Source organism: Cynocephalus volans, chromosome 4, assembly GCF_027409185.1.
Source record: "Cynocephalus volans isolate mCynVol1 chromosome 4, mCynVol1.pri, whole genome shotgun sequence".
Lineage (NCBI taxonomy): Eukaryota > Metazoa > Chordata > Mammalia > Dermoptera > Cynocephalidae > Cynocephalus > Cynocephalus volans.
Genome location: NC_084463.1, coordinates 111,503,909 through 111,527,298, shown reverse-complemented (window position 1 = coordinate 111,527,298; position 23,390 = coordinate 111,503,909). Strand labels below are relative to the sequence as shown.

The 23,390-nt window shown below is 48.4% G+C and overlaps 1 protein-coding gene across 1 annotated transcript; it reads right to left on the bottom strand.

Moving 5' to 3' along the window:
• Positions 1–17,604: 17,604 nt before the first annotated feature.
• Positions 17,605–23,007, bottom strand: LOC134377081 (uncharacterized). The gene is given in 1 exon segment (XM_063095698.1): positions 17,605–23,007. A coding segment is annotated over 1 exon segment (5,037 nt). The 3' UTR covers positions 17,605–17,970.
• Positions 23,008–23,390: the final 383 nt, after the last annotated feature.

Genomic DNA, 23,390 nt, shown 5'->3' with positions numbered 1-23,390 from the left:
TACTCCACACATTAATGACAGGGGCCACTATTTGGCAAAGTATGGGGTCAAAACTTCCTACCAAGAAAAATGTCCTTTCCTCTAATGCATTTGTGCTGTGTTGTCTCCAGATAAAGGTACCACCCCCTTGGTGAGGTGTGCTTGCTTCTCAGATGAGCCCGTGAGGAGATCACTACTGCCCTCTGTGCTGGGGAGTTGGGAGGGGATTCTGAAACCATCCCATAGGCACCCTAAACAGCTCCCTGTCCTGTCTTCAGGGATATCAGAATCTCAACACCATTATCAGCCTAAAGGAAGCCTAAAGCACTCTAGTGTACACAAACTAAAGCTTTGAGGAGTGAAACCTCATTTTCTTGAAGGTGAACCAACCAGGAGGCAACACCTAATGGATGCGAAAGGCACCAAAAGGAACAAAGAAAGAGGTCTGGAGTTTTGCAGGCTGCTCTCTAAGGTCCTTTCCCTGTTTGCACAAGAAAATGATCAAGGTAAGTTACAAACTCTGCTCCTCCCACAGTAGTTTAGATAAATCCTCTGGTACCTCCATCATGATCCAGTCTGGCAAAGACTGGTGAGGCAGGGGGAACCAGGAGAGGAGACATAACTGCTTCCTGTGTGGAAATTTGGGAGACAAGAGAGCTGGAAGGGCATTGACACCCCAATTTGTTCATATTGGTGAGCTAAGCTCCAGTTACAAATGATCCCAGATCTCAGTTCTTGATGCAGCCTGACATGGGTCAGATGCATCTCCTGGTACCTCTACCTCCAAGCAATGTTGAGGATTAAGCTCCTTTCATCATAGGCTCCACTAAACTGAAGTCCTTTGCTTGCAGCTATGAGGTGGGGAAAAGGGAAAGAATGAGCCGATGTACATAGAGCAAAAAGTGGCATATACTACTTCTGCCTACATCCCATTGGCTAGAACTCAATCTAAGGCTACATACTAACTACAAGAGAAACTGAGAAATATACTATTACTGTGCTTCACACCAGCATTGTCTCTGCCACACCTCCTTTGTGACTGCTGGATAGAATCACTGCTCGTTAAAGCCAGCAGAAGAGGGACCTGCAGTCAGTGCAGGTAGAAGAAACCCTAGATTAGACTGTCCCTTGTCTGTCCTCCTTATGTTAGCATGTAGCACTCCTTCAAACATAAGTGATGAAGTCCAGGCTCAGGATGAAAATGGTAGTGAGGATGAATGCTATCCCACCTGAGATTCTGTTCTGAGTTTATTTTGCCTGGGATTTCAGAAACTGTGTGAGAGCTTTGGCTCAAGTGCTGGTATAAGATCATCCAAAAATACCCCTCTCAGACTTGATATTCCATTAATCATTGGTCCAGAAAGCTCTTGACTAGCTATATAGCTCAAATCTGGAACCAGCAGAAGAGGATGCATTCCAGAGCAGGAAGGTAGCTTTCCTAGATCATGTTCTGTCCATAGTCTATTCCACATTTATGGCAGTCGATAGCCACCGTCTTCAGAAAGTAGAGAATGAAGGTCGGAACCTTTTTGGTATTGAAGAAATTTTCCTCTCTCTGGTTCCAGCTTAAGTATTCATCTTCACTATTGAAATTGATGCCATCGACACTTTGAAACTTCACTAGTGAAACTGATGCCATCAACACTTTGGTGGGGACCTCTTGTCCTAGACACCCTGCTCCAGGGACTAGCCCCACCCATTGCAAGCCCCACCCTGAGCACACTGTAGCCACCTAATTCTGGCTATAACTAAAAGCAATCTCATAATACTTAATCATGGTGGCATCTCTGAGAGCCCTTGGGACATACAAGCTGTGTCTCAGAACTATCAGCGAAGAGAAAGAAGGAAAAATGTATTCTACAGCTTTTATCTCCTATTGGTCAAAATTATATCTTACGGGATGTTAACTTCCTTGCACTTCTGTGTTCCATTTGTGTGGGTGCAGAATGGAGTTTTATGGTGGCATCAACAGGGAAATTCTGACGTAGGAGGCAAGCGGTACATGCACATATCAAAGGTAAGAAACTATCAAGTCAAATTGTACCTGTGTGAAATTAGCAAAAGCCTATTGCTATAGTTTGGATGCTTGTCCCTCCAAAACTAATGTTGAAATTTAATTACCATTGAAACAATATTGAGGGGTGGGATCTTTGAGAGCTGATTAGGCCATCAGGGAGCCACCCTCATGCGTTGGGTTGGTGCCTTTATAAAAGGGGGAGTTTGGCTCCCTCTTGCTCTCTCTCACCCCCTCACCTTCTGCCATGTAATGACACAGCAAGGAGGCTCTTGCAAGATGCCAACACCTTGATATGGAAATTCATAGCCCCCAGAACTGTGAGCCATTAAGTTTTTGCTCATTATAAATTACCCACTCTCAGGTATTCCATTACAGCTGCACAAAAGGGACTAAGACAGCCATGCAGAACTAGTCATTGCAATGGTAGCTGCTCCAAGAGAATGCTAACGCTGAGAAGTGGTAATTAAGAGCTATTTGAGCCATAGGAACTTATTACTACTATTATCATTATCATTATGATCCAGGCAGAGAAACCATCTCCTAGACGTGTGCCTCTATCACGGAGGCTGGTGTTCTGAACTTTGACCTTGGGCCAAAATTTAGGCGCTCTCCACAGAGCTTATATTTCTAACCCAGACAGGACCCAGACAGGACCCAGACAGAGAAAAGATGCCTTTTGCGGCCTTACCTGGATTGACTTACACGCCGACCCAAGCATCAACTCTAATTGGAAGCCCTGGAAGTGTTAAGGGGTCTTTGGGCTTGTGATTGTTGTTGAACCGAACCCCTCTGGAGACCAAGGAAGCTTTCCAGTAAGATGAGATCTGCCCTGCTGCTCTGACAAGTTGTGTCAGACTTCCAGGAATTGTACTTTGTGTAACTTGGTCTGAAGCATCAGAGTTAAGAAATGCAATTAGCTGCTAAAAGCATGGATTGCAAGTCAGATTGTCCTATCCCTGGGAGGCCATCACTCAATAAGCAGATGCAGGCATCCTTAGCTCGCAGTGCTCATGGCTTTGTTTCTTAATAGAGTTGGCTCATTTGCCTCCATGGTGGGCACGGCATGAAAATTTAACTCTAAAGAGATGGGCCAGAAATGGTGAGTAAGAATATTGTTGCCCACCCTTATAAGACTCCATGTATGTTTTTGTTGTTTTCGGGGTGTAGCTGGTGGTTAGAGACAAGGAAAAGGACAGGGGATGGTGACGTTTGGTATGTTGGAAGCACACTGGACTTAAAATGAGAACTTTTTTTAAATTCCAGCTATACCTCTTACATGCTCTGTGACCATGGGCAAGCTACTTGACCTCACTTGAGCTTGTTTTCTGAATTATAAAATAAAGCAGAAATACTCTATCTCCTTCTGATTGCGAGAAAACATAAGTTAGAAAGCCTATTACCCTGCCTGACACTCACTACCTACTTTGCAGATAGCTTCTGGCTCCAGCTGAGACAACAGTGTATGTGTGCCCCAGCAAGGTACAGAGGGTTGGAAGACAGCACCACACACCTGTGCCGTTGAGTCCTTGAGGCAGACAGGGCTGGAATGACCCCTTGAGTGTCATGTGTGGGCATCACCCATCTCCTGCAGACTCAGGCTCAGGCTTTGCCACCCAAGGGTAAGCAATGAAGCCCAGAACCCACTACCTGCAGAAACAGGCCTGCACCAGCAATTTTCCTTCCTGGTGTGACAGGGGGCCAAATATATAATATTAGTGCTTATTTTGGGTATAGTGATTAAAGAGTTTGGCTCTGGAGTCACTGCTTACCTTTGAATCTTGGTTCTGCTCTTACTAGGCAAATTATTTAACCTCTTTGTGCCTTAGTTTTCTCATACGTAAAATGGAAAGAATGATTGATTATACAAGCTGATATCTCACAGAGTCATTATGAGGTTTAAATGAGATAATATACATACAGTGCATGAAAGAATACCTAGCATATAAAAAAGTCCTCAGAAACATTCAATATTTTTATTGCTAACATTTGAGTTTGCTTATTATTTTAACTAGGACGTAGACAGTGTGGTAAGTGCATCAGTCCTCACATTATTCTACCCATTTTATAGATGAAGAAATCAAGACATAGAAAATGATTTTCCCAAGGGCACCCAGCTGATTTCTCCAGGAAGTTTCTCAAGCAGGAAGTATGCTTTCCTTTGTCTGGGTTCCTGTCACACATGTGACATCTCCATGATGATGCTTGCTGCATCGTACTGTAATGATCTGCTCATCACTCTGTCTTTCCCATTAGACCATGGGTTGGCAAACTCCAGCTGTTGAGCCAAACTTGATTTTTTAAGTAAAGTTTTACTGGAACACAGTCATGACCATTGTTTTCCATATTGTGCACAGCTGATTTCACACTACGATGGCAAAGCTGAGTAATTGCAATGGAGACCACATGGCACACAAAGCTGAAAATATTTACTATCTGGCCCTTTAGAGAAAAAGTTTGCCAACACCTGCATTAGAATGTGAGCTCCTTGAAGTAGGATTCATGTCTTCCATCTCAGTACCCCCTCACCTTGGCACATGATGGGGGCTCTCTAAAAATGTGCAGAGTGAAGGACTAAATGAACATGTGGCAGACTTGAATGAACGCCACTTCCGAAGGAGCGACCCCCTCAGGAGCCCAGGTGTCGGGGATCTGAGCTCCACCTGGATTCTGGGAAGCCCCTCAACTCTAATGCTGCCAGCCATGTAGTGGTCCCCACAGGTGACTCTCAGGCAGAACCAGTACCAGGCCTCCACATCATCACCCCAGCACCTCCTGCAGCACCTCCCTTCCCCCTTGTATGAGAGGACCAGAATCTTCTTAGAAAGAAACCCCTCCTAAATCCTCACTGTGAAGTGGAAATTTTGCTGGAGACGGTCCATAGATCCTTATCCACCTTTTGCACGCTGCCTCCCTGCCCCCATCCTTGGCCCCATGCCTTTCCTCAGAAACTCTTATGTATTGAATCAGAATTTGCCTTCCCGCCTGAGACAGGCTGTCCCACAGTCACAACTTCAGCCTCTTGTTGAAAAATAGCTACCATTTATGGAGCTCCTGCTCTGTGCCATGCACTGTGCCATGCACTCACTTCACTCTGAGAGGCGGGATAGGCTTTATCCTCCCATTTAGAGATGAGGAAACCGAGGCTCCTGGGAGGAGGGGTTAAAGACACCTACACAGGGTCTCAGCAAGTACATACTGGAGGTGAGATAGAAACCCACTATCTCCTCTTTTCTCTTGTCCTTGACCTGCTTCCTCAGGTGCCCATAACCCAGCAACTGGAACAGCGTGGAAACTTGATTATATGATCTCAAAATTAAAGTATTTTAGCTGTATCCACCTGACCCAGCCGGGACCATGACAGACAATGGTGTCACTTATTAAAGACGCATTTGCTGTTTACTTGTCCTGCATCGAGCTTCACGCTGGGAGACACAGATAGACCCAGGACAGCTTACTTCTCGAGGACCTCACAGTCTAATAACTGGAGCAACTAGTCCAGCAGGTAGATCAGGGTCGGGGGAAAGGAGGTACTAGGAGGGGCTCTGAGTGGGCGGGGCTCTGAGTGGGCGGGGCTCTGAGTGGGCGGGGCTCTGAGTGGGCGGGGCTCCGCGCGGCCGGGGCTATGGCTCCACCTACCCCCGCACCCGCCTGCCGCCCCTCCGGGTTAGCTATCCGTGGTCTCGCCCATGTATTGAGGCTCCTTGTAGAAGTCCCCTCGAACAAAGGGTTCCTTTTCTAAGTTTGAAAACTTCCGCACTAAGGGATGAACAAAGTAGGAAGGACAATGTACTGATGCCATCACCGTCTGAAAAATAGGCTTTATCAAGAAATCACGTTCTCTCCGAAGTTTACAGAGACCGACTCCTAAATACATTCACGGAGCGTTTTTCATCTCGGAGGACAATTAACCTTTGCAATTAGCTTCATCAACAGGAACTTAATAGCAAATATTTGGTCGCTTAGCAACGCGGAAGCTGCTGCAGGCGGGACTGCAGAGTCTTTGTTGCTCAGGTCTCACGGGGTTTCAGGCTGAGGAAACGCTGAGTTGTATTTCCAGACTCTGCAAAGCTCTTTGCCCAAATGTCCTCACCACTCAGGCCCTGCTGTCAGTGACCCAGGGGCCCTTGAGGACCCAGCCTCTCGACAGTGGCTGAGGAAGGGGGATGCCGGAGTTTCTGGTGCCCCGTGTGTCTCAGAACAGCCTCTAAGTATGCCCAGGAAAGGAGGTGCCTCTCTGCTTCAACCTTCAGAGCCGTGTGGCCTGGGAAAGCTGGGCCTACTGAATGCCAGGTCACTTTTCTTGTCTTCTATATCATTTTTACAGGGTCCTCCTTATCCCCATTTTAAATAGGACGTCTAAGGTTCTGTTTAAACCACTTGCCCAGTTGGCCCAGTAGTAAGTGGTGGAGCAGGATTTGGTCTTGATCGCACGTCTTTCCACATGCCCACAGTGGCCTCCAGGTTGTGCTGCTTCCCTGGGCCTGAGCCAGGTGGGTCTCTGGCCCACCCCAGCTTGGTTGTCTAGATCTTGCTTCCCACACTCACACAAACTCAGAAGCCAATGTAGGTTTCTGGAGTATTCTCTCAGACCTCTCACCGTGGACTTCACTCACCATGTGTTCCAGAAAGAATCCTAGTTCTTTCTGAGTCTCAGGTTCCTAACCAAAAAGTGACATGGATTGTGTGGTGAAAAATAACAAGAGCTTTTAAATCAGTAAATCCGGGTTCAGATCCTGGCTAGTCTAATATTTACCGGGTGTGTCGTTTTAGGGTCATAATCTCTCCAAATACCTTTCTCCTTATCTCTATAACAGGGATGATAATAACCACCTCAACACGATGATGTGAGGACCCAGTGAGAAGCCTGGCATGTAGCAGGTGCTCAAGAAACCAAAATACACAACCGAGGCAGGAATAGTATAGAGACATGTCCCAGGGAAACTACTCCTAAATACTCAGGCCAGGTCAGCACTATCACCTCTTTATCTGGCAGTTAATGGGGTCGTAACGTACTGACAGCAGCTGAACCACAAACCAAACAGCATGCTACACTGTCACACGTGCACACAAGGAGAAGCAAAGGTGCAAAGGACCACCATTATGAACTTTCACCTGTGATGGACAGGACAAGGTTGAGGAAAGTTACTCCTGCGCATGACCAGAAATTCCAGCACAACCACCATTACGACCTTTCACCTATGATGGAGAAGGACAAGGTTAAGGGAAGTAACTCCTGCGCATGACCAGAAATTCCAGCACAACCACCATTACGACCTTTCACCTATGATGGAGAAGGACAAGGTTGAGGAAAGTTACTCCTGCGCATGACCAGAAATTCCAGCACAACCACCATTACGACCTTTCACCTATGATGAAGGACAAGGTTAAGGGAAGTAACTTCTGCGCATGACCAGAAGCTGATTCTACCTCATTAGGCCTTAATTACCTTAGATCCTCCTCCACAGAGGAATATTCCTCTCCTCAATTAGCGGAGAGAAACACTCTGTCCCAGGACGAGATATAAACCCTCCCCTTGGGAACACGGAGGGCGGGAGTTCTCATTTCTTTCAGAGGCTGCCTGTGCGTACACATTGGTGTGGACTCTCTGCACTATGAAGTCCTCTTATTTGTATGTTTGTCTGCCTCTTTCCCTTTGTTCTTGTTGAGTGAGCCCACTGGACTGTGGGCTTCGATTGATCCCAAGTCAGGTTCTCCTTACTTGGTTGGATGAAGGACCTGGGTTAAACCGACTGGTATCAAAGCCACAAAAGAAAAACCACCATGAGACTGCTTAACACCTCTGTCCTCCTCAGTTTCTACGGGGAGTTGTAAGACTTTTGTCTCTACCTCATTTCCTTCAGAAGGACTTCCCACTGTAAAGGGAACCAGACAAGCTTTAGATCAAGTGACCCTGGGAGACCTCTCAGTGTGTGTACATATAAATCCCCAAAAATACCTTGAAATTTTTTCTTTCTTATTGAAATAAAAGTAACTCTCAGGGCAGATAGATCTGGTTTGAAGTCTTAATCCATCATGCAGCAGCTCTGTGACTTGGACAAACACTTTGTAGCCACCATGTCACCCTCGTTTGTGACACGTGGAGGAAAGTAATGTTTCCTCTATAAGGTTCTGGTGAGAATTAAATCCAAAAGCCAACATGAAAGATCCCATCTCAGTGCCTGGTCGAGGCTCACAGAAGTTACTCAGACAATATTTGTTGTGTCTGAATTTATTGGAAGAAAACCACTCTTATCAGTGCCTGTTGTGACTGTCCTTTGAAATTCTTATTAGTTTATTTTTACCGCATTAGTCACACGTATCTACACTGTTTCAGTACCAGCTTTAGGAAACAGCACCCCTGCTCCTATTTTCAAACAAATAGCAAACACAAAAGTAATTGCAGCTGCATTTCCGTTGGCTTCCGACAGTGCTTCGTATGCGTGAGACGGCCGCTTAAGTTCTAGAAATGCTCCTTGGAGCTTTGTGGCTGCCTGCCACTCCAGGGCTCCTGGATGAAAACATCTTCATCCTGCCCAGCCATCAGCTTGCCCTCTCTGAACTACCTTGCTGGCCTCTCAGGATATGCAGAAATCTGCAAACAAACTTCATCAAGTTAAAGACAGAGTTACCCTATACCCAGCAATTTTACTCCTAGGTATGTAACAGCCTGAACAGAAGTGACTCCATTTTGTTAAACTTCTAAATTAAAGAGTTTTTTTCTTACTCTTGTAACCCGAACCACATAGCTTGCAGATGGACATTAGAATACAATGGTTGTTGTTCACATGATTGCCAGAACATAATGACTTTTGCTCACACTGTACACAGAATAATTATTGAAGAAATTATTAATCCAGATGGCCATTCTTTACTAGCTTACTAACAAGATCCTTTTGAGGTTAACAGGAACAGAATCCATGACTTGGCTTCATGGAGGATAGTCACCATGAATCAGTTCCCACCTGAGAAGTTCTTTGATGTTTATCTGCAACTTTAATGCCTGCATGCCCCTGCTTAGATCACCGTGAACCAACCCCCTACCACCTGTCCTTATAAAACCCTTTGGCCAGTCTGGAAAAAGCAGAGATGGTCTTTAAGACATGAGTCTACCATTTCCCCAGGCTGCTGGCTTTCAGATTAAAGGCTACCTTTCCTTACATCAACGCTTGTCTTTCAATTATTGGCTATTGAGCAGCAAGCAAACAGACCTTTGGGGTTTCGATAACAGCTATATATCCAAGAGAATTGAAACATATATCCACACAAAAACTTGTAGATGAATGTTCATAGCAGCATGATGCATAATAGCCAAAAACTGGAAAATCCAGATGTCCATTAATTGATGAATGGATAAACAAGGTGTGGTATAGCTACTTTATTAGTTCCCTATTACTGCTGTAGCAAATTAGCAGAAACTTAGTGCCTTCAAACCACACAAATTTATTCTCTTACCGTTCCAGAGGCTGGAAGTCCTTAGTTGGTTTCACCTGGTCAGCAAGGCTTGTTCCTTCTGGAGGCTCTGAGAGGAGATTCTGTTTCCTTGCCTTTTAAGGCTCACAGTGGCCTGTTTCTTGGCTTGTGGCCCCTTCCTGCATCTTCGAAGCACACCACTCCAATCCTGCTATCATCACATTGTCTTTTCCTCTTTGACAGTCAAATCCACCTCTACCACCCTCTCAAAAGATACTTGTGATTACATTTAGGGCCCACCTCCAGAATACTCCAGAATAATCTCCACATCTCAAGATGCTTATTTAATCACGTTTGCAAGGTTCATTTTGCCATATAAGGTAACATTCACAGGTTCCAGGGATAAGGAAGTGAATATCTTTGGGTGCCGTTATTCAGCCTACTGTGCAGTGGAATATTATTCAGCTATAAAAAGAAATGATGTACTGATGTGTGCTACAACTTGGACAAACCTTGAAATATCATGCTAAGGGAAAGAAGAGATGCAAAAGACTACATATTGTGATTCCATTTGTATAAAATGTCCCGAATAAGCAAATCCATAGAAACCAAAGGTAGACTGGTGTTCACTAGTGGGTGGGGAAGAAAGGAATGAGGAGTGATTGCCAATGGGTATAGGGTGATGAAAATTTCTGAAGTTAGACAGTGGTGATGGTTGCACAACTTTATGAATATACTAAAACCCACTGAATGGTACATTTTAAAAGGATAAACTTATGATAAATCATACATTTTAAAAAGATAAACTTTATGAATATACTAACACACACTGAATCATACATTTTAAAGGATTATATCTCAATGAAAAATAAATAAATTAGAAAAAACTCATCACGTGTCAACATTATCTATAAATGATAAAAGTAGAAATATTCCTTTTTAATCAAACTATGGTCTGAATCAATTTAATTCAAACAAAGTGCTTTCCACCAAATCGTTCAGCCACATAGTGTGTCCCCTAGACAGTACATCACGATGGTTGAGGCTGGGCTTTGGAATCAGATGGCCTGAGTTCAAGTGCTGGTTCTGTCTCTTACGAGCTGTATCACCATGTTGTTACCCTTTCAGTTTTCTCACCTGCATAGTGGGGATCATAGAAATATTTGCCTCTCAGAGTTGTGAGAATTCAATGAAATAATCTAAGTTAATCTTGGCATGTAGTAAGTGCTCAATAAATATAAGTGTGGACATAGGGTGGGCAGTAGGTGACAGGACAGACAGCATGAGCAAAGACAGCATTCTAGGCAAGGGCAAAGTCCAGAGATATGAAGCAGTTTGGATTTAGGAAACGTCAGTAGTTCCTGCAGGTAGGGGCTCAGCTAGAAGTAAGTTGTGCTGAGATGTAAGCAGCCATCATACTTTAAACAGGGAAAAAGAGGGAGCTGATTCGATTTGCCTTTTAGGAACAGCTCTCTGGCTGTGCTGTGGCAGAGAAAAAGAATAGTGGTAAAAGGAAAGCCTGGAAGCAACAGTTAGGAGACTGTGGCAATGGCCCAGGTGATGAGTGATGGGGACCTGGACCAGGGAAAGGGGAAGAGAAGGAGCGCCTATTCTTGTCCCCATTGAACATCCAGTGTACTATGTGTGTCCAGATGCACAAGCAAACACGTGCCACTCTAAGGCCTTGGCTTTCTGCAACCACTGGAGTGGACCCAGTGGAGGGTGTGATGGTTAGTTCCGCGTGTCCACTTGCTAGGCTGTATCACCCAGTGATTTAATAAAACACTGAATTAGATGTTGCTGTGAAGGAACTTTGTTCATGTGGTTAACATCTACAATCAGTTGACTCTGTCCTTGATAGTTCAAGTGGGCCTCGACTAATCAGTTGAAGGCCTTCAGAGCAAAACCCAGTTTGCCGGAGAAGGCATTTGGTTCTGTTTCTCTGAGAAACCTTTGTGATACAGAGAGTCTGACCCACTTTTTCTTAGCAATGCCTCCCATGGGCTCTGAAAGCCAGACACTGTCAGGAGTGACTCTGAAGCTGACTGTGACTTTTGATGGTCCCAGTCAAGAAATTACTGTCATTCAGAGATCCCTGGTTGAGAGAAGGCATGAGCCACAAGCCTCTTTATTTCTTCAGCAGCAGCATCCCCCTCCCACCACCTCTCCCTTTGGCTCAGCCCACCCCCTGAGCGCCCCAGGGCAGGAGGAGGTTACACTCAGCATCACGAGCCTGGCACCCAGCCCTCGCTCTCCTGCCACCTCTTCTTTATCCAGTTTCTCCCCTGCTCCTGTACCCTGGGTCTGAGGATGGAGTCTTTCTCCAGTCCATGCTGGGGTTCCCTGGCTGGTGTTTCAGAGATACTGGAACTGGAGTCCAGCCTTATTCTCCTCCTCCTCCCCTTTTCCAGGGCCCAAGAGTCCTGCCCTGATTTCAGGATCTGTGACTGGGGTCCTGCTATCTCCTCCCAGGCACCCATAACCCTGGACCCCACCCAACCTCTACTGCCTACCCCATCACTAATCACTTGGCTGGCTTGTGAGCCCATCTGTCTTGGACCCTGGCCCCCCTTGGCATGGCCTGCCCCACCCTGACTGAGCCCTAGGCTGTGACTCAGAAGGCATAGCTCTGCCAGTCCCCAGCCAAGACGAACACAGTCAGCGCACAGGGGACCCCTTGGTTGTCCAAGGAGCCCCATGCATCTGGCTGGGGTCCAGAAGCCCAGGAAGTCTCCATTTGGGAGCAGTGGCCTCACAACAGTGGGGTTGTGAAGTGGTTCTCCAACCCCAGCTCCTTCGATGGCCGTCTCTGTAGGCTCTGAAGCAACCTGAATGCCAGGGTATGTGGGAGGGGGTTGCGGATCAAGAGGAGGGAGGTGCAGCAGCTGCAGGGAGTAGCTGGAGGGGCCGCCTGCTTACACATCCCCTCCACAGCACGGCATTTCACGGCCAAAGGAGGCCTCCACCCCAGATGCTCTGGCTGAGGGTGGAGACATGGGCAGAATCAGCCATTAGCAAATTCTTGGTCAATATTAAAATGAGAAAGATCCCAAAGCTGTCTTGGCCAATGCCCTCTGTCCCCCTTCCAGAGGTTCTATTGATTAATTTGAGATGGACCCTGGGCGTAAGTATTTTTTTAAAAGCTCCTCAGGTGATTGTAATATGTAGCCTGGGATGAGAATTTCTGCTCTAGAATTTTGCTATTCGAGGTGCGGTCCATGGGCCAGCAACAATGATGTCATCTGGGAGCTTGCTAGAAATGCAGAATCTCAGGCTCTAGCCCAACTAATTGACTCTGAATATGCTATATAAGATCCCCAGGACAGCCACCAAAAACAAACAAAAAGATCGCCAGGAGATTCAGATGCATGACAAGTACTTTACAAACACTGATCAGTTTAATCATCCCGTAACCCTCTAGAGGGTAAGTTTTATTAGCCCCATTTTATAAGTGCAGAAACTGAGGCTCAGAGAGGTCAAAGTTAAGAGCCCAAAGTCACACAGCTAGTCGGTGGCAGTGCCGTGATGGGAACTCCACGTGCCTGATTCCAAAACTCAGGACCCACTCATGGTGCTGTCTATATTATGCCTTGCTTCCTAAATAAAAATCTTGATGGAATGTCAAAAACCAAACTCAGAAATTCCAGTGTTCTCAGAAAACAAAATGTAAATACACTTCCATTTCCTGAGACCAGTAGGGGAGAAAAGGGGGAGGATTTTACATGAGCAAAAAATGCCTTCGGGAATATGAGCCTGATGCCTTAATGTAATGATTATTTCTCCCGCTTGGGCTCTAACTATATTTTTATTAGGATGCTTTACATATTCTTTAGCTTCTTTAAAATGCTAAGCTGACTCTGAGTCACCAAATGTGCCAAGTAATCTAGGCAGTATGTTTACAGGAAGTAAGAGCCCCCTCACCCCACTCCTGCAAGATAACTCCCAGAGGCCTGAATTAGTTGTTTGGACTGCGAGGAGGAGAACACCCACCTCTCTCTCAGGAGCACAAGTGACATAAAATTCAAACCAAAGTAGATTTATAAAGGGGACTCTGAGGCTGGCTTGGAGGTGCATCCTGTGGCCTGAACAGCTATGATCATGCACTGTTCTACCACCTGAGCCAGCCTCCTCTGAGGCTGCGGTGAAGGTTGCCCAGGGTCTGGACTCTGGAGAGTTTGGCGGCTCTGTCTGTGGCCAGGGTCAGAGGTCAGCTAGTGATGAGGATCAGGGTTCATGGCCATGATTTAAATTCAGTCGGTGACAGGATATCTAGCTTGTGTATGAGACAAGATTTAGTAAATTGCTTTCTCCAAAGGCACAACTTGCAGGGTCACAAAGTCTCCTGTTTGTTGGTGCCTTGTTATGATGTCCATAATTTACTTTCAGCGTAGAGAGGAATTCAATTTTAGGAGCAGTTGCCCTAAATCAGAATGCGTGGTCCAAATGCTATCAGTTAACATGCACACTCAAGAGGAAGCCCATAGGAGAAGCAACAGTTACAAGCACTTCTGTCATTTGTATTTCAATCAACAGCTGAGACTCTGCAAGTTAAGACATGTCAGAAATGGGTTTTACTGGTGAAAATAGTGGCCTTGTTGATTAGCAAGATGGATATCAGAAATGAGCTTTGTCTGAGTCCATTTGGACTGCTGTAACAAAATACCATAGACTGGGTGTTGTACAAACAAGGGAAGTTTATTTCTCACAGTTCTGGATGCTGGGAAGTCCAGGATCAAGGTGCCAGCAGATTTGATGCCTGATGAGGGCCCACTTCTTGGTTCACAGGCAACTGTCTTCTCACAGTGTCCTCACATGGCAGAAAGGGAAGGCAGCTCTTTGGGATTTCTTTTGTAAGGACACTATCTCATTTATGAAGGTTCCACCTTATGACCTAATCACCTCCTGATACCATCACCTCGGGGGGTTAAGATTTCAACACATGAGTTTGGGGGGGACATGAACATCCATCTTGCACTGGTGATATAAAAGGTGTTCAAGATATGTGAATTTGCTGACAATGCTTGAGAGACAATATGCTCATTTGCATGAACAGGACAGAAGAATCCAGGAAAGCTTGTACCCTTTTCCCAGGCATGGTTCTGGATCTGGCCATTGGTTTAGGAGGCTTTCTGGTTGTCTGATGTTGACAAGAAGCACAGAATCCCACGTCTGGAATTTTGTTGTGTCTACCTGAAGTGATCCTTTCATGCAAGGTGTAGTTGGATGGAAAGCAAGGACTTTATAGAGCTCACAGAATGGTTGTAGGATCTGTTGACTGGCCTGCTTTGCCAGGCAATAAATGTCTGCGTGTGTGGTGGAATTGTGTCTGAGACTCGCGTGGCACACCTGGACTGAGAATGTGGGGGAGTAGCTAGCTCCCACCACTCAGACTTCTTCGGGGCTTCAGATTGCCTGTGACCCACTGCCCACCTCCTGAGTGTCTCTACAGGAGGATAAGCCTCTAGGTATCTTTTCCCTTCATCAAATTCATCATCCTTGCATCTAATTTGTTTTTAATTTTTTTTCCTTTGGAGTAAGAGCTGGATCAGCCACAGACAGAATTTCAGAACAGCTCCTGGCAAGGACTAATCTGATGAGAAGTGATTATGCTCTCATTGGAGAAGCAATTTATTGCCAGCCAAATTCTTGTTGCCAGATAAATAAAGTTGGTGTTAATTCTACCCACTCAGGGTCCTAAATGACTTCTCAGAGCCACCCATAAGAATCACTGGGTATTAAAGACAGGGCTGGGCACAGAGTCTGGCCTGCCGAGACCACAGCGAAGGTGTGCAAAGCTTCTCAGACACACAGGCTGATCTGTTCTTGCTGAACAATTTCTCACCATGTGACATTCCATCCCTGGAACCCTTGGAAGGTCAGAGATAAAGGGACCCTCAAAATTATCTAGCCCAACCCTCTCATCATCAGATGAGGAGACTGTGGCCCAGAAATTTCCTGACTTACCCACAGTCACACAGTAGAGCTGGAAGGAGGGGTCTGCCCACTCCCCACACTGCTCCTGACATCAATTCAACAAGCATCTTTCTCAGGCTGGCTCAAGGAAAGGCCCTGCCTTATTCTGGGAGGAAGCTAGTTCCCAGTGCTTGGTGAGCTGTTAGGACAGAGAGGGAGTGAAAGACGCCTGATTTAGGCAATCAATCAGTCAGGAGAGACCCTCCCAAGGAACAACGAGACCACGGCTCCGGATGCAATTTGCAAGAGGTTTTATTGAACACACGGGTACCCGGGCGGCTCAGTCTCTCGGTAGACTGGCGCGCCGAGTAGAGTTTTTGAGCTTGTTTTATAGCAAAAAGCGCGGGTACAGAAGCGAGAAGCAAGGTAATTGGTCGGTTTAAACAAGGCCAGGGAAAAAGCGCGGGTACAGAAGCGAGAGGCAAGGTAATTGGTCGGTTTAAACAAGGCCAGGGAAAAAGCGCGGGTACATGTGGGAGTTCTTGAAACAGCTGAAGGGCGCCCTGGAAACTGCTGTTGAATTTTTTTTACTAGGGTATTTTTCTGTGCCTTGCGGAATGGCGTTACTGCGGCTAGCTTGGAAAACACTTCTTGTATTTTTCTGTGCCTTGCGGAATGGCGTTACTGCGGCTAGCTTGGAAAACACTTCTTTCATTCCCCCATTTCTCTTGTGGGAAGCTCTAATCTTAGAGCGAATTTAGAGGTTGTCTTCGTTGTCTAGGGTCTGATATTTTTGTCTAAGGACTAGAATTTTTACTGCACTTACCCTGTCATTGATGAACTGGACTAACCTATTGATGATGCAGGGCCCGAGGGTGAACAACAGAAGGAGGAGCAATAGGGGCCCGGCGATGGTTGATAGGAGGGTAGTGAACCAAGGGGAGTTATTGAACCACCCTTCATACCAGTTTTGGTTTTTCTGGCGCTCCAACTGTCTTCTATCTAGTCTCTCTTTGAGTTTTCTCATGGAGTCTCGCACTACACCTGAGTGGTCTACATAAAAACAGCACTCTTCTCTTAGGGCCGCGCAGAGGCCTCCTTCTCTTAGGAACAGTAGGTCAAGGCCTCTTCTATTTTGGAGTACTACCTCCGATAGGGAAGTCAGCGAGTCCTCCAGCTTGCTGATTGAGTCCTGGAGGACCCGGAGGTCAGTATCCATGGCGGTCTGGAGGCTGGCTAGGCCTTGTTGGAGGTCTATGGGCCCTTTAACTAGGGCGGATGCGCCAGTACCTATACCTGCTGCGACCCCCAACCCCAGAAGAACAGCTAGGGTAAGTGAGACAGGCTCTCTTTTAACCCTGGGGTGAGGATCGTCATAGGCCTGCAACAAAGTTTCTTCAGAATGGTAATAGATGCGAGGGACCAGCTGGATCAGGATACAGAAATCTTTAGACTGATTAAAAACTGAGGTGGAGAGGCAGGGGGTGAGGCCGGTGCTGCAGGCCCACCAGCTATGGTTGGTGGGGAGCAGGTACTGATGTTCCGTGGAGGAGTTGATGGGTAGGGTCTGGTTGCAAAGATGCTGATGGGTAGAGGGCACCTTTCCTATGCACGACCCGTGTCCTGAGACCTCAGTGAGGGTAAGCTTTCCTTGGCTCTCCCAGCGGCACTGGGTATAGTTGGAGGTATAAGTGAAGGCCCCTCCTAAGGAGGCAACTCCTTCATAATAAGGGGGACCCAAGGCCAAACAGAGCCAGCAAGACTTCGTGGCGTCTGGGTCGGTGGCATTTAAGGCTAGGAAGGCCCCCCTCACAAGGCCAAAGAGTCTGTCGCCCGTGGTGGGAGACAGGGTGTTCAGGACAACACTTCCCTCCAGTACCGTGGGGACTTGGCTAGGAGCCGCCGAGGGTTGAGAGGTGGGCGGCGCTTCCCTCGTTGGGGAAGGGGGGTTTTTGTTAGGGGGTCCTTGTTTCGCAAGGACGGAGTTGGGGCCCACTGTCTCAGCTGGCTTGCTGGTGATTTCTAACCGAATGGTCAACTGTACGCCCGGATATCTAGACACATAGAATCCCAATCCCCAGGTTTTTCCTATTATCCACTCTTTGGATTGCCGTCCTTGTTCTGTGAAATTTATTTTAAGGGGGTTACACCAGCCGGTTTTTTCACAGGTTGCCAGTAGGGCACCCCATGATCGCTCTGTGTTATTCCAATTTACAGTTATGAGGTCCCAGGAGGACGTAGGTTGCCAATAAACATTCCCCGCGGTTTCACAACCCCATTCTTTACAATACAGGGATTCTAACCCTCCACACCTTCTAGCTTCTGAAAGGGACCGGCCATCCCGGGGACACACGTAGAAGGTGGAACTTGCCATTCTGGTCCTAGCCTTAGGGTAGCTGCATCCTATGGCTCCCCAGGTGATCTGTCTATAAGCACTTTCATAGTTTGAGTCAGGGGGTCTGACTCTCTTAGAGGTTGATACATCGGTTCCTGGGATATCCCAGGCCTCAAGACCGGCCGCCAGGGCACATACATCAGGTGTAAGAATGGGCCACCAAGTCCAAGGGGGCTGGACTTTCTCTGTCTTCCAGACAACGTTCCCAGTTTGGGACAGTACCTGCCAGGTGAGGGTCACAGGCTGGTGAGGGTTTTCACTCCAACCCGTTCTGCCGCCGCCGAAAACGCAGCTTAAGAGGATGATCAGTCTTTTCCAGCTCCCAAGACTCATCTGGTGCCGAGGGTGGTGCAGGCTTGAGGTGAGAAGCATGGACCCAGGCAGCGATACCGTCGACTTTTACTGCGGTCGGGGTGGTCAGCAACACCAGGTACGGGCCTTTCCACCGAGGCTCAAGGCTGCTGGGTCGGTGGCGTCTGACAAGCACTCGGTCTCCGACCTGGAACGGGTGGGGGATTGTCACGGTACCGGGCTTGTACACCTCCTTGATCTGGTCCCAGATCTGGGTCCTCACAACTTCTAAAGCCTTTAAATGAGTAAATAAGACAGGGAGAAAATTATCATCGGGACCCAATGTCCCTCCAGGCTCGAGTATGGGGGGTGGTCCCCCATAGAGAATTTCATAAGGAGTTAGACCAAACTGGCCAGGGGTATTCCTGGCTCTGAGCAGCGCTAAGGGAAGGAGGGCCACCCAGTCTTTTCCACCGGTCTCTAAGGCTAATTTGGTTAAGGTCTCTTTGATTGTCCTGTTCATTCTTTCTACCTGACCTGAGCTCTGGGGTCTATACGCACAGTGTAACTTCCAATTTATCCCCAGTTGAGTGGCCAGTCCCTGACTTATCTGAGCAACAAAGGCTGGGCCATTGTCTGACCCGAGTACCTTAGGGATCCCGAACCGGGGTAGAATTTCCTCTAATATCTTTTTGCAGACGGTCAGGGCCGTTTCAGTTTTGGTAGGAAAAGCTTCTACCCATCCGGAAAAAGTGTCTATGAATACCAGCAAATACCTGTTTCCATACCGGCCAGGCTTTACCTCTGTGAAGTCTACCTCCCAGTATACGCCGGGTCGATCTCCTCGTTGTCTCTTTCCGATCTCTCGGTAGGTTGGGACCGCATTAGTCATGACACAAGCCTGACACCGACTGGTGACCTCGCGAACTACAGACTGGAGGTTCGGGATGAGGAGGCTGGTGCGGTTTACTAATTGGAGAAGCTTTTCTGGTCCCAAGTGTGTCAACTGATGCAACCGCTGAATAAATTCTTTCCCCCGGTCAGGGGTGAGCTCTCTTGGCTCGGCCTTAACCTGGGCGGGTTCGATTAGCTCTTGAGGTTTTGTAGTTTCTGCCAGCACTCTGGTCGACAGGGCGGCTTGTTTTGCAGCCTCGTCGGCCCTCCGGTTCCCGGTGGCCACAGGGTCATTTCCCCTCTGGTGGCCGGGGCAGTGGATAATGGCGACCCGCTTAGGGAGGTGAATGGCCTCTAGCAGGGCCAAAATTTCTTTCTTGTTTTTAATGTCTTTTCCCGCAGAAGTGAGCAACCCCCTCTGTTTATATATTGCCCCATGAATGTGAGCAGTGGCAAAAGCATACCTGCTGTCGGTGTAGATGTTGATGTTTTTTCCTTCGGCCAGGCGTAATGCTTGCGTCAAAGCCACTAGTTCGGCCTTCTGGGCTGACGTACCTTCTGGCAGGCTGCTTGCCCACACCGTCCGCTTGCCATCTACGATGGCGGCCCCTGCTCTCTGCTTACCCTCCGCGATGAAACTGCTACCGTCCGTATACCAGGCTGGCACCCCGGGCAATGGCTGGTCTTTCAGGTCTCGTCGAGTTCCAGTTTCTTCGGCGAGGATCTCTGAGCACCTGTGTACTGGGGTAGCTTCTGATTCGACTGGTAGGAGGGTAGCTGGGTTCAGGATGGCAGGGGGTGCAAACGATATCCTTTCATTTAGCAGCAGGCTCTGATAATGAGTCATCCTGGCATTGGTCATCCACCGGTCGGGGGGCTGCCGCACAATGCTTTCGAGGCTATGGGGAGCAATCACAGTTACATTCTGTCCCAAGGTTAACTTATCAGCGTCCTTGAGAAGGAGTGCCACGGCTGCAACCGCTTTCAGGCAGGTTGGCCACCCGCTAGCCACCGGATCCAATTTTTTTGATAGGTAAGCTACTGGCCGCCGCCAGGGTCCTAAAGTCTGAGTAAGCACTCCCCGGGCCACACCGGCTCTCTCATCTACGTATAGAGTAAATGGTTTGGTGAGGTCTGGGAGGGCCAAAGCGGGGGCTGACAGCAAGGCTTTTTTTATGTGGTCAAAAGCTTTTTGATGTTCCTCAGTCCAGGTAAAAGGGATGCTTTCCTTTGTTAAGGGATACAGGGGTGCAGCTAGGGAAGCAAACCCAGGGATCCAGAGCCTGCAGAATCCTGCAGTGCCCAGAAATTCACGGACCTGTCTGGGGGTCGTGGGAGCGGGGATTTTCATAACAGTAGCCTTTCGGGCCGGGGTCAGCCATCTTTTTCCCCCCTTGAGTAGGTACCCCAGATAGGTGACCTCTCTTTGGCAGAGCTGGGCCTTTTTAGCCGATACCCGGTATCCTAATTTACTCAATTCCTGTAGGAGCTTTTGTGTCCCTTCTTTGCAGTCTCTATATGTGGGGGCTGCCACCAAGAGGTCGTCTACATATTGAAGTAGCACTACCTGAGGGTTGAGGGCCCTAAAGGGGGCCAAATCTCGGTGGAGGGCCTCGTCGAAGAGAGTGGGAGAGTTCTTGAACCCTTGGGGCAGCCGTGTCCAGGTCAACTGACCTGCGTTACCTTTTTCTGGGTCTTTCCACTCGAACGCGAATAGCGGCTGGCTGCTGGGGTGTAGCCTGAGGCAGAAAAAGGCATCCTTGAGATCTAAGACTGAATACCAAGTGTGGCAGGGCGGAAGGGAACTCAGAAGGCTGTAAGGGTTTGGGACGGTGGGATGAATATCCTGTACCCTTTTATTAATTTCTCTCAGGTCTTGGACTGGCCGATAGTCATTGGTCCCTGGCTTTTTTACAGGTAGTAGAGGGGTATTCCAGGGCGATTGACAGGGCACCAGGACCCCTAGGTCTAAGAACCTCTGGATGTGGGGTCTGATACCTTCCCGGGCTTCCTTGCTCATTGGATATTGTCGAACAGCCACCGGTGAGGCACCTGATCTTAGTTCCACTACCACTGGTGGGACTTGATTGGCCAGTCCCATGCCTGCCCTCTCTGCCCATACAGTGGGAAAAAGTTGGAGCCAGGATGGGTCGATAGAGGAGGGACCTGGCTTTTCATGTAGCCGGTATTCTTCTTCTAGGTTCAGGGTCAGGCACAGTGTAGGGCGGTCTTCCCAAGTTACTTGTGGGCCCTCAGCAGAAAACTGGATCTGGGCCTTTAGTTTGGTTAAGAGGTCCCTACCCAACAAAGGGGCGGGGCACTCGGGTATGACCAGAAAGGAGTGGGTCACCTGTTTATGTCCAGCCTTTAAAAGTCTCTTTGTGGTCCAGGGGTAGACTTTGCTCCCTGTTGCTCCTTGTACGACTGTCCGTCTGGACCCTACCCTTCCCAGGGGTTGGGTCAAAACTGAATGTTCAGCCCCGGTATCGACCAGGAACTCAATGGGAGTCCCCTCCACAGTCAGCGTTATCCTGGGTTCGGGGAGGGGGTCCGAACCTTGACTCCCCTAGTCATCTAGGGACAGAACTTTGGCTTCTCTGACGTTTTTCTTTCGGGGACATTCTCTTGCCCAGTGACCCTTTTCTTTACAATATGCGCACTGGTCTTTGTCCAGAGGAGATCTTTTATCCCTAGGTGTCTTTCTTGCCTGGTTGCTCAGATTCCCTGTCTGCCTATCTCTAAAACCTTTTTCACTTACCACTGCGGCCAAAATCCTAGTCAAGTTTTTTTCTTGGCGCTTATCGCGCCGCCTTTCTCTCTCTTCTGCCTCTTTTTTTTCTCTTTCTTCTCTTTCTTCTTCTGTCTCCCTTTTGTGGTACACCTTTTCTGCCTCCCTCACTAAATCTTGCAAGGAATAATCTTGGAGCCCCTCTAGCCTCTGTAATTTTTTTCTAATATCTGGGGCTGACTGTCCGATGAAGGCCATGGTAACTGCAGCCTGCTGCCCCTCAGAAGAGGGCTCAAACGGAGTGTATCTCCTATAGGCCTCCATTAGGCGTTCTAAGAAAACCGAAGGGGGTTCTGCCGGTCCTTGTAAGACCTCTCTTACCTTAGCCAAATTGGTGGGGCGCCGAGCTGCCCCTTTGAGACCTGCCACTAGAGTCCGGCGGTAGACCAGGAGACGCTCCCTACCTGCGGCTGTGTTGTAGTCCCACTGAGGTCGATTGAGGGGGAAGGCCTCATTAATGAGGTTGTCGAGTTGAGTAGGGGCCCCGTTGTCCCCCAGGACATTCTTGCGGGCCTCAAGGAGAATCCTTTCTCGTTCCTCCGTGGTGAAGAGAATCTGTAGGAGCTGTTGGCAATCGTCCCAGGTGGGCTGATGAGAAAACATAAGAGACTCAAGGAGCCCCGTGAGTCCTGCTGGATTTTCAGAAAAAGAAGGATGATTAGATTTCCAATTATAAAGATCTGCTGAAGAGAAAGGCCAATATTGCAGAGGGACTAGGTCGTTGGGCTCGGCTGGGGGTCCTATGGCTCGGAGGGGTAAAATCACAGTGGAGTCAGGACCCGAGTCGTCTGCCGGACTGCGGGCACGGCGACTCCTGGTCCCCGCGGCTGGTCCCTCAGGATCGGAAATATCGGGCGCCTGGACCGGCGCCGGTCCGACCGCCTGAGGGGCCAGAGGAGGTGGCAGGGCTGCCGGATAGGGCAGGGGCTCAGAGAGAAGGAGCGAGTCGTCTGTTGCCGGGTAGATGGGGGGTCGGGGAGGAGCGGATGGCCTCTCTGGACTGGAGACGACAGCGACCTTGACAGAGGGCGGCATCCATGATGGGGGACTCTGGGCGAGGTCTTGCCACACCACGATATATGGAACTTGGTCCGGGTGTCCCCCGATTTCCTGAAAGACAATCCTTTTAACTGCGGAAATGACAGAGACATTAAAAGTTCCTTCCGGCGGCCACCCGACACCGAACGTGGGCCACTCGGAGGAACAAAAGGTCCGCCATTTTCCCTTTCTGATTTCCATGGACAGATTGTGAGCCCTTGCTCTCACGTCCCTCCAGTGATCTAGAGTGAGGGAGAGAGGGGTAGAGTTATTTTGTCCCATTTCGAAGAGAGGGACCACGACACAGAGGCCTATCAGGAATAAAACAAAAAGAAACCAGAAACGGCGGCGAGATCGAGTAGCGTAGAGACAAAAGAAGGAGTCAGATGGCAGAGCGCGCTTCTCTAGACGCGGCAGTGGGATCAGAGCATAATGATCCTCTCCTGAGGGGTCCACCAGGCGTCCCTGGTCCTCCCCTGATCCTGGGACGTCTCCCAGGATTACCGGGCGGTGAGCCCCCGAACACGTCTGTTCGCTACTCACACGTCGCTCCCAGAGCGATCAGCCCGGAACAAACTGAAACCAAAATGCGCGCACTCAGAGGGACAGTCAGAGTTACGGAGTCAGACACAGAAACAAGACACGGAGCGATCGCTGGCCAGCTT